The sequence below is a fragment of the Zonotrichia albicollis genome, chromosome 2 (genome assembly GCF_047830755.1).
Source record: "Zonotrichia albicollis isolate bZonAlb1 chromosome 2, bZonAlb1.hap1, whole genome shotgun sequence".
Lineage (NCBI taxonomy): Eukaryota > Metazoa > Chordata > Aves > Passeriformes > Passerellidae > Zonotrichia > Zonotrichia albicollis.
Genome location: NC_133820.1, coordinates 105531884 through 105543900, shown reverse-complemented (window position 1 = coordinate 105543900; position 12017 = coordinate 105531884). Strand labels below are relative to the sequence as shown.

At 38.1% G+C, this 12017-nt stretch overlaps 1 protein-coding gene across 2 annotated transcripts in view; it reads right to left on the bottom strand.

Annotated features, from left to right (window-relative positions):
• Positions 1-1170: 1170 nt before the first annotated feature.
• The window catches only part of COL4A1 (collagen type IV alpha 1 chain), a 120303-nt gene continuing 109456 nt past the window's right edge, over positions 1171-12017 (bottom strand). Inside the window, exons 47-52 of one of the 2 annotated variants that reach the window (XM_074535968.1) lie at positions 10615-10713; positions 10254-10466; positions 9322-9499; positions 6425-6539; positions 5628-5800; positions 1171-4083 (exon numbers count right to left, since the gene is read on the bottom strand). In XM_074535968.1, the coding sequence (XP_074392069.1) occupies positions 4002-4083; positions 5628-5800; positions 6425-6539; positions 9322-9499; positions 10254-10466; positions 10615-10713 (860 nt within the window). In that variant the 3' untranslated portion in view covers positions 1171-4001. Of the gene's footprint in view, positions 4084-5627; positions 5801-6424; positions 6540-7967; positions 7988-9321; positions 9500-10253; positions 10467-10614; positions 10714-12017 lie in introns of those variants that run through there. The other variant, XR_012579140.1, reaches the window with a different exon arrangement.

Genomic DNA, 12017 nt, shown 5'->3' with positions numbered 1-12017 from the left:
AAGTTTGTGCATAATTTCTTGTTTATACTTATTCTTTAGAGACTTCAGCAATATTACAAATTCACAATTTTTATCCCTTTCATACTATACTTTTACTAATGGTTGGGTGGAATTATTTCTTCCTCTCTACCATCTTTCCTCTAAAACCAACAGGCTAAACACTTCCATGTAGCCACTTATTTTCTTAATAATGATTAACTATATCCCAGACCATCCATCACTGGTCTCAGCATTTGTCTGAGCTTGAAATATGCATTTAAAGATCCACCCTGGTCTCTTATATTCTCACTGTTATCTAATTCAGAATGTGAAGATCATAAAAAAGATAACTTCTATATGAAGAGGTGGAAATGCAGTGGGCAGCACATCGCTGCCACACTGTGACCAGCAGAGAGATAAGCTCCACTGCAACCTCTGACAAAATGCTGATGGTCTCCTCCAGAAGTCCCAATGCAGACATGGCCAAGCACCTTTACTGAGTAAGGGATGGAGATACAGGCAGGTATGAGGTAGCTGCCATTTCAACTAGTCAGTGGTCTTTCTTTGTGCCAGGTGCTGTATTTTCCATTTAGCTGGTGCTCTGAGATCCACAAGCCTGGCTCTGTATTTATGTTTCTCCTCATGCAGTTAGTGCAGATTATTACAGATTTATAAAACATGAAAAATAGGAAAGGAATTCTCAAAAAGTCATGCAGATATACAACTTCAGTCATGAAGAATACAATCACTGCTCTGGGAGCCTAGTATGGGGATATTGTTCTCAGGAGTCCTGTTACATAGAAAAAGTAGTATTTCATCAAGGAAGTTACCACCATGAAACCAGTAAGAGATACACTTATAAATGAATGTGCATACTTACACTGAATGTACATTTATCAGAAAAGACACACAGGCTAAGACATCATTTGCTTCAAAATATCTATTGGATCACTTAATTATATTTTTATTTTGCAATGTGCATAGAAATTTCTTTAATTGAAAACTGATCCATTCCTGTTTCAAAAGGAAAATTGCTGGTGACTAGAACGTGTCAAAGTAGAGATGGAGACACGAGAAAATAGTCATGTATTCAGTAGGGACACGTTAGTAGATGAGAGACCAAGGTATTTGGTGTTAGTGTAAAGCCGTCTGTCCCAGCGTTACCGCAAAGAGAGCAAGGGCACCACCTGCTGTTTTAGAAATGTATTTATTTGGAACATGACAGCGACTCTTCAAGTACTGCACTCAAAAATTTTCTCCTGAAGTTTCTGCAACACTTTGATTTGAATAAGTGATGACTTAGCAGATGCCTGTTCACACGATGAACTTTATTGTAGCCACAACACTGGCCATAAATGCCTGAATATGGGGTACTAAAGAGGTTTTTGAAAGCAAGGCAGTGTTTCACACAGGCTCTTCCTCACCCAGGGCATCAAAATCTAGCATTCACACATTTTCAGGAGATCTGACTGATATTCAATAGGCACCAAAAAGTTGAGTGACTGATTTAAGAAACAGCATCTTTAGCATGAGAATGGTTTAGGTCATTATATGAACTGGAGGTTATAGAATAAATAATTACTACTAGATAAGGAAGACATCAAACTACAGTTCAAGCAGTTTTCAAAAATTTTCAAAGGACCTTGTTTCCAAATGCTCCCAATTGAGAGGAGAAAGGTTCATACACACCAAACTGATTTAAACATACATGAAGAACTGTATAAACCCAACTGTCTGGCAGTTCTAAGACAATTTGACCATAGCAAATTAAATCCCTAGCTGACCAGGAGATAAAATGTAGAGTGTGAGCAACATTTTGGACAGTCTGAGTCAGTGAGGACTCAATTTTTGAATAATTTTTCCTAGATGCCACAAGGAATCACCTTATAGTCTTCTCCTCTTCTTCTGGATGTCAAGTGTCCTTGGGAAAACCCTGCATGAGGCTGCTCAGGCATAATCAGACTGTCTTATTTTATAGACTACAAAGGAACTTTTGTGAGGAGTGGTCTTTAATAAATAAGATTATCAAGTGTCAGAACTTCCACGAGAGTTAAGAATCATTGCTAAATGAAATGGCCAATTTCTTTGCAGAAGCCTTCAGCCATTTGGTCAGAGAATGTCTGGAAGGATTTTAATTGAAAGACAAGTTCAAAATAGCAGCAGCTGAGTGTCTTCACTAATTTTGGAAAACAACATGAAACTTTAGCAAATTATGTGCTTTTGCCAATGAAAATGATAGCATGGCCCATTTCCTCTTCAATCAGAGCCAAGATTCACCTTAAAAGCAAAGTTTATAAAATATTTTAATTTTTATCCTATAAAATTCAGTTCTGTTTGTGCACGAAAAATTCAAAGGAAAAGTGAAAAATGTGCATAATTTTGATTCCCATGAGCTGAGATGAAGTTAGCAGATTTTTGTAATGTGTTCATATCAAATACATTTCAGTGATAAGTTTCTCATGTTTCATCTATCAGTTTCAGTTCTTACAAGATAACAACAGAGGTGTCAATACAGTGCCCTGTTTCCCCCTTTAGAAGATGCTTTGTACATCTGCAAGATGTGCAAAACAAAAATCATCTATGATTGCATCAAGCTTTTGCATTTATTGGTGGCTTATTATAATTAATTAATTGCTGTGAATGAATGCTAATAACAAATTAGTAAAAACATCTTTCTTTCTTCTGTTTTTTTTTTTTTTACACAAATAGTTTTATTACAAACTTGAATTTTTAAGAAATACACATGTAAGAAATTACACAAAGGCCTTGGCATTTGCAAAAATCTTTTGGTATTTGCATGGTAATAGTCCATAAAACATTTCTGGACACAGACGTGCTCAAACAATGGTATCATTGCATAGAAATTCTTTAGAAATATTTCTGAGGCCACTTTGAAGAATTTTTTTGGCACAATATTAACAAAATTAAGGCCTTATACTTTTCAAAATCAAGTAATTCAGTGTGTGAGTAGTGTTTAAAACCCTGAAAAATATTAAATACAGAATAAAGACTATAAGCTCAAAGCAGAATTTACTATTATAAACACAAATAACTATTAACCTGGGTTCAGTCTCTGCAACTTCAGCATTGAAATGGCTATGTAAAATGAACATTTCACATCATACTTTGGCATTTAACACCTAATTCATGACACTGAAAAGAAGAAAAATTCTGTAAGCTTCTTTTTGATATGATAAACTTAGAGCTTGATTTGCCTAATGGTTGATATCTATATAAATTACTAAAATATTTATATATATTTTTCTTCTTGACCATTGCTGGATCATTCTTTATTCCACAGGAAAGTTTGTTCTACTGCACAAAGAAGCTGCATAGTACCAACATAGCAGAAACACTTACTTGCCTATTTGTGAAGCCAATTTGGCAATTTCTTCCAGATGTAGACCCATTAATACTGACAGCACTAAAGGCTACAAACAGAAGCAAAGGTTTGCAGGATGGCACTCTATGTTGTGAAAAGATGGTTACATGTTGCTTAACCACAGTCTGTAATCCCAAACCTCTTTTTTACATTAGTATTTCTTTGTACAAGAACAATAAGTACATACCCAAGAGTCTGGGATTTTAAGACACCTAGATAATGGTAACAAACTTATCTGGGGAAGAAAAATGAATCTAAATATATAATACAAGAATGAGAAAGGGGGGTCAAACAGTATAAGGCAGAACTGCATACCTCCTAGCACCTTTGCATTTTTTTTCTGGATAAATGCTGACTTTTTATTCTATCAGTGCATTGCATTTATATAAAAAATACATATACTTTGATCAAAAGTGCCATTTGGCATGTCGACATTTGAAGCTTATCTTTGTTGTCTCTTTTCTTCTTTAGCAAGGACAGGGCCAGTAAAGCAGTGTGTGTTAGTTATGCAAGTTCCTAAAAGGCACTTTACTGTTTTCATATTGGACAACAATGAGGTACATATGATATATGTCTAGGCTTCATTGCTGTTAAACAAATAGCACCATATTGTGTGAAATTAGTTGAAATTCAAAAGTCATTATGTTCTTCTCATACAGACTTGACAACGGCTAACATTTGAGCGTAGATCCCCGGCTTTCAAGGTTGAGGGAGTCGGTTTCCTACAGAAAAGAAAGAAATGAAAAGACCCATTAACAAATTTCAGGTTCATAACTGACAACACCAGCTTGGAATTCAAGTCTCCCTTCCAGCCTCTGCTGAATCAAGAAGGTGTTCCTAAGTTCTCCAGTGTGTAATCACTTCCAAGTTTGGTCACAAACTATCGTAAGACAAGTTTTAAACATCACACACTTACTGAAGAGCTCAAATAAGATTGGCAAAGAAGCTGAAATTTGACTGTTTATGAGTTTCTGCTAACTCATGTGACTTTAAAGACAAATGAAAAGTTGGCAAAGGAAATTATGTGCTGTCATATAAAAACACAACCCAAACCTCGAGTCTCTAACCTGTCATAAGGAGGTTAGAGACCTCCTAGCAACTAGAAATAAATCATTTTCAGACAAAGTTGTGCTTGCATTTAATGTTTTTCATTAAAAAATTATAATGAGTTTACAGGAAATTGAGAAGTATCTGTGATTTCTGATAGCAGGGCAGATCCCCTGATTGGGATGATTTTATTAATCTGAGGCATAGTTTGCAGCCAGAAAGGTGTGTGAGGTTGAGAGGTCTCAGGGTAGGACTCAGGAATGGAAACAACTGTAGTGCTCACTCTAAATTTTCTTCTGACCAGCCCTCCTCTTTCCTAGGGATCCACAGCTTATTACCAGTGGTGGGGTGGTTGTGGCAGTAGTTTCTCAGGTTGTAAAGATTATTACAGCCCCAGTGATACTCAATCTCAGCGCTCAGTTTTTCTACCTACTCTATTGACAGCTATCTGATAAACAAAGAGTAAAAACTGGCTAAACAACCTGCTTCATTCTGAGACAGGCAAGGCAGCATTCACAGATCTGGACAGAAGACATGAAGAGATGCAGGGTAACAGGAGCAGCAGCCAGGACTGTGGTGGAAGAGGGCAATTACCTGCACTCCAGAGGAATGTCTACTGACTAGCTAAGCTATGCAGACATGGGAACTGACCTATATGCCTACATATTAGTAACATTCATAAAGAGCAAATGAACCTGTGTTGAAAAATACTCATGTGCAGGACACCAGAACAAAGCCTATTACCACTAGCTGCATTTTACTCAAACATACTTCCTCTGACTTTAGGGAAAGGTAAATAATTGTTCAACTCACTTAGTTTAACACCAGTACAAATGGCAAGTAGTTCTATTATAAGTTAATGCCCGTTTACAGGAAATGTTATATTCTAATCTAATTTCAATCAGTATGTCAGCCTATCCCAGTTACCACCTGGTGAATACAATCAGAAACATAGTGGAATTGTGAACATTGTTAGATTATTCTGAAAAGCAAAATACATGATACAAATGACACATTGCAAACACCAACTGATGATGCATTCATTAATTCCCCCGAAAGCTACTTTTCTTTCTGCTACAAAAGTAATTTACTGCATAAATTAACTGTGGTAGTGGACAGCCAATACTTGAACCTGTATTCCATTCAAAAAATACTTATTTTTTTTCAGTGATAAGGCTCAACTGAGTCTGAAAGAGTGATAAATAAATCATGAACTTACCTGAACATCTCATTCCTTTCTATAGTGGCAAGCCAGAAGCTGTAAGCATTTGCATAGTAATTGCAGGTGCCCCGGCCATGGCATTCGATGAAGGGAGCGCTGCGGAACTCCTCTAGGCAGGAGCCAGGGGATGCCAGGGCCTGGCCAGAGCCCTCAGCACCAGCACTGGTGTGCTAGGAAAGGCAAAAGCATTGGTCAGACAGGGACTCTCCACCTCTTCTGCTACAATTGCAATGAACTCTCTCGCACAAATATTTCTTCACACTTCTCTCCTTATCCTCTGTTCTGTCCATCTGCTGTTTTGTTGCTCAGCTCAAGGAGGAACAAGAAGGTGGAGCTGAAGACTCCAGAGATGGCATTGGGTTCTCTCATTAAACAGCAGCATGACACACCAGCAGTATCAGCTTCAGGGACAGCTGTATGCACAGAAGTCCTTCAGGAGACAGCAGGACTCAAGCTATCTCTATGTAAGCAACGTGCCAGGGCTGGCTCTTGGCCCAGGAGGCACAAGGTTTGGTATGGCTTTTATCAGAACAGCTGAACTCCATTCCCACTCCACATCACAGTGGTCTCTCTCCCATTGCCAAGTGCTAACAGCTCTGGATCCAGCTGTGTCTCAGACCATGCCCAGGCCTTGCCTGGGAAAATGATCAGGTTCTTTTTGAAGTCACTACAAAGAGTGGAGGACTAATGCCCTCCTAAAAACTGAAGGGACAGAGGCAGATATTAAATTTCCATAGATCAAAACCCTGAAACAAATGCTTTCCTCAGCTCAGAGTATGTCCCAGTGCACTTACCATGACAAAGGAGTAACCAATCCAAAGTGAGCTCCAGCCTTCAGGACACGGTGGTATTTGAATTGTTTGACTGTGAACAGCTATTACCATAGCAGGAGCTTCACACACAGAGCATCTAGAAGGACCAAGACATGAATGAGCTGTGTGCACTTAAGGATTAATAGTTCATTATTCAGAAACTACTTTCTTTACGGAATCTTGAAATAGAAAATGTTGTAACATTCAAAACCAAAGGAAAATCACAATGTTTCATTTAGAAAAACAGCCAACTGGTTCTTTTTTCTTTTTTGTTAATTTCTAATTTATTTGATAAAGTTCTAATTTCTCCCTTACTTAGAGACAGTTCAACTATTAAGTATTATTCCTATTAGCTTTCCTATGAGAAAAGAACAAGAGACCTCTTATCTGAATATTTACATGTATTTTTCTTTTTCTAGTCCTGTTTGTACTGAAGTTTCTAAAAGTGCTCCATGTCACGAACATGGGGGGCAAATAGCCACTCTATCTCACCAAGTATCACTTAAAAGTGGTCTAATCTGATCAGAAACAAGTAACAGCAATTCATCATCCTAAACTTAGCTCTGACTTCCAGAGAAAAAGCCATCTCTCTGGAAAATGTCTTACAAAGGCAATCACTGCTAATCTAATCTAATGCAGACTCTTTCCCATGCATTTTCCTTGAAAGTGTTTTTAATTTACATTTGTGGTCTGTATCTCCACTAAGAGATTTCCAGCAAAGTAACTTGCACAACAAACTTCAAAGCAATTCTCCAGAAAGGCATGCAGCACTAGTTCTTTTACTTCAGATAAATTTCTCATGTCTCAGAACTGCTAAGTTACTGAATAATCCAATGACCAATCATCCCTCCACAGAATCACAAAAAACCCATGAGCTGGGCTGGAATTTTAATATGGGGGCTGGCAATAAGGAATTTGGTAGATATAATCAGTTTTTCCTTGTACAATTCTTCAACTGGCTGCTGCAGTTAGCAATTATTAACACTATTCAAAACTAAACAGTCTGATTCCTGTTATCAGAGCAGGGAAAAGAATCAAGTGCAAAATGGATTAAGTTGGATTCTGGAAAATGCAGAGAAGCAAAGGTATTCAGAATGAAAGCCTGCTATTTCTGCCTTGTGAAGACTGCTTTCATACCTACTGCCTTCATCTTTAGTGCAGAAGCAAGAGTTATTTTAAGAAACACATCAATGAAAGAGTAAGTTAAAAGAAGGAATGTAAAGCTGCCTCTATTCTTGGAGCTCTGCTTTGCTTCAAGAGATTTCTGGTATTTCAGTAGAAGGCCATACAGGAAAAGAAGTCCTGTGATTCAAGGCAGCAAGTGACACTTCTACACATTTTCTACATTTGGACAGGGAAAACTGTCAGTCGAAAAGCATCAACTAATAAAATAAATAGAAAGAAGAGTTTTCCAGATTCTTTGCTAGTTTTCTAAAATGAATATTACAACTATTTCTATGACTAAAAGGAGAAAGACACACAAGCATACATGCACACACACACGTACATACAAATACACACTTACGCGTTCTTACGGTGCAAAAGCTAATCCGTAGGCATAAGATAAGGCAAAGTGTTGGTTAGTACCTCCTTCAGCAAGAGTTTCAAATATGACTGTTAAAGGCTATTTTGCATTATATGGGATGGCATAAAAGGAATATGAATTTCAGAGGCTGGTAATTTGAATTTTTTCTGAGAATCAAGCCCCTTCCATTCACATGCAATGAACAACCAAAAATTTAAGACCAAAAAAGTCTCTGTTGAGAATCTTGTCCTCAATCTGCTCATTCATTTTCAAAACATAGCAACTTCTTTGATACTAAACCAAAAGTAAGAATACAGAGTACAACTGCAGATACAAGATGGATTCCATTATGCAAAATAAACATTGAATGTTTTGCAGTAGAGCCATATAGCTTTTTGAACATCCAAGATATCCAGAATACAACCAACTGCTGATTTGGATTGTCCTTTCTCTTGGGTGTACCTGAGAAATCACTACCAGCAATCTCCATTCCCATTCATTAAATATGCCGGGAAGAGGGATCAGCAAGAGCTGATACAGATTAGAAGCAATGACAGAAAGGACAGCAATGCCTGTATCTAATGATTATCACTTAAGCTGTAAGCTGAAGATTCCCTTGTCAGACTCATATCCAATGGTAGGGCAGTTTGCCACACTCTTGCTCACAACTCTGCCTTCAGCACTGGACATATTATGCAAGAAGAGGTTTTCTAGTGGTCTTAAAATTTCAAACGGACCAAAAGTTCAACATGGCATTGATGCAGAACAGTTATGTCTGCTATAAGCACCATTCTTTATGTTAGCTGTGAATCTGGAATTATTAAAAAAATAGATGATTGATTTTTCAATTGTTTCCTTTAATTCAGAAAATAATGGCTGTATTCAAGCAGAATGTCTAAAACAATGGAAGAAGCCTGTCAGTCTACTGTATGATAAAAATGCTACCATTTTCAAACAAAAGGAAACTGAGCCCTAAAAAGCTTCTAGCTATGGCTAGTCAAAGAACAGAAGTGTTTCGGACAAGAATTGTGAAAAAATGCACAACTTTTTTCCTTCAAAATACAACACAGCTTTTGCAAGACAACATTTCAAAGTATATCTTTTAATTTCAATTATACTCAAAAGAGGTTATTCTATTTCTTTGGGTTTCCCCCAAAATGGATTTATTTTTGATCAAAGTCTAAACTGAAAACATGCACACTTTGAAACATTTCATCAAAAGAATTCAAACTTTAAATTTAAAGGCAGGAAATAAAAATATACAGATTCAAAACCTTGTTCAGAAAAATAAAGTACCCTAAGCTCTTTCCACAGGCTTTTTCACTTTATAAATACAGCAGAACTGAAACCATACCTGCTGATGAATGGTCTGATATTATCACCAGTGATAGGAGCCATATTCATTGGCATGGGCTCAGGAGTAGACAGCCAGTAGGAGTAGTCATTCCTTGATGCAAAATTACAGACATTGTTGATATTGCAGAATAAGAAAGGCATGGTACTGAATTTCCGAAGACAGCTCCCTGCTGTGCCTGAAATGTTAAGTGAAAGGTTATTTCTTAACAGTTTTGTTAAGCTACTGCCAACTGCCTAACAATTATTTCCAGGAGCAGCTAAATAAGGCAGAGAACACTTGCTCTGGATGACCTTGTTTTCTTAGAAGAAAAGAATTCTCTTAGCTTCATGAGGAATGAACAGGACAAGCAAAGGAGCAGTCCAGTCTTGCCTGTAGAATTATGAAATACATTAGGTTGGAATAGACCTCTAGAGGTCATCTATCCTACTGCCCTGCCAGTTAGATCTGGTTTCTTGGGTCCAGATTTAGTTGAGTTTTGAGGATCTCCAAAGACAAGAAATTCAACCATCCCTCTGGGGTTCTGTTCCAATGGTTGACCATCAGCATGATAAAAGGGCTTTTATTTATGTTTCACTAAAACGTATCTCATACTTGCGATCCATTGCTGCTTCTGTCACTGAGACCCTCTGAGAAGGGACTCCATACTCTTTACCCTTCCTCTAGACAGCTGTAGATTGCATTAAAGACCTCTCCATAAATATAGGTTAATGCTGAGCAAACCCAGTTCCATCAGACTGTCCAAGACCCCATGAGCCATCTCAGTAACTAGGTGTTGTATTCACTGTGGGGTAGCAACATCTCCCTTGTTCTGGGGTGCCTAGGTCTGAGCCAGAGCAATTACACAGATTTGCTCAATGCAGTTCTACAAATGAGAGCAGCATTTGGTTTGTAATGAGTTCTAACTGAATTCTAATTTGGTCTCCACTTACCCAGATCTTGGCCATGTGCTCTTTCATTGCCTTGCACATAAAGCAAGGAGTAGCCGTGGTAAATCAGTCTCGTTCCAAACGGACACGATGGTTCTTCAATGGTTTGACTGTGTCTGGTAACAAGGAATCCATGAGCAACAGATGGTGCTCCTGGTGGGCCCATAGCCCCAGGCAAGCCATCAGGGCCAGGGGGACCAGGAAATCCTCTGGGCCCTACAATACAGAGAGACTCCTTTTATTTCTGCAGACAGAGTACCCTCCCTACATGTCTGAAGAAGTGAAATTAGATACATTCACACCTAAAATCACATGTTATTTTTTCCATGAAGGAATCAAGTCTTTGAAGAATGCAGGGACTTACCTGGAGGACCAAAAGGACCAGCTTCTCCTTTCTGCCCAGGCTGACCATCAAAACCTGGACTACCAGGTGGTCCAGGTACACCTGAAGGTCCTGTCACCCCTGTTGAAAAACAAGCAATAATTATTAGTGGATATTATTTCATGTTCATTCTGACCTTTTGGCTTTTAATACAGTACAGCATAGGTAAACCTCAGCATAAACTAAACTCCTGCAGATTTAGTGCAGACAGTTCCATATCTAGAGAATATACGAGGGTTGTTACTGCAGGCAAAGTGATTCTATAGTAGAGAAGGAGAAGCAAGGAGAGAGCATGTTTCTAAACAAGCTAGCATTTGACTGGAATACGAAAAGGAATCTCTTCTCTCTCTGCTTATCGTATGACTCAATCAAAAATAGACCATAAAAAATTAGGGTCATGAACAGTGGGAAAATGGGTATCCTCTTAGCTTCTTCCCAATTCAGACACATTTTATGTCTTCCCTTTATCAATATTTAGGGATGCTATGAATTCTACATAAACTCAGCAAATCTGACTTCAGGAGAAGGAAGTTAATACTATCAGCACTATAGGAATATTTCTGTGACTCATCAGACACTCACAGATTTCCTTTTCCTGATCACCCAAAACGAAGGAATGTAAAGCTGCCTCTATTCTTGTTTGAAACATTGTTTTGATGTACTGAATTGACTACTAGTGATAGAGCAATGGATTCTGCACAAGCAAACCCATGCTGTGTTCAATCACTGAGACTGTTTCACAGCTATTTCATAAAGGACAGCAGTTGCAGAGCTGTATCATCACCTTCAAGAGAAAACTTTCATATCTACTTTATTAACTAGGAAGAAGATATTCATTATCCTCCACTGTAATTCCCCATCAACTCAACATAAATCATTCAGGAAAAAAGCTTTCCCTTAGAATCTTAAAACCCCTGAGCTCCCATTCTCCCATCATTCTGAACGACATGTCCCTGTGCCAGCATTTCATTTTTCCTACCACTTGCTCCATTCTCTTACTTGCTGATGTGTTTCAGTTTTGCAGTTCACCTACTCTTTATAAAAATTGCCATATCTGGACTAAAAGAAGAAATCCAGGACCATGGAACAAGCTTCCTCAGGAATTGCTTTTCATTCCAGCATCAAGTGTTCTTCCTCATGCCTTCTTGTCCCAGAGACACACAGTAATTAAGTTTGGATTCAAGACTAATGACAGAATACACCCTGACAAATACATTTTGGGGAAAGGATAAGCAGAGTGCTGCAAGTCATTCTGCCTACTGCTGATTTCAGATACTGATGTGCTGCCTGCAGAGTGACAGCCTATAAAAAACCACCAGGAAGGCATCTGTTTTGGATGAGCTTCAAAAAGGAGCTTCTTCATCACTGACACAATTTAAGTGGCT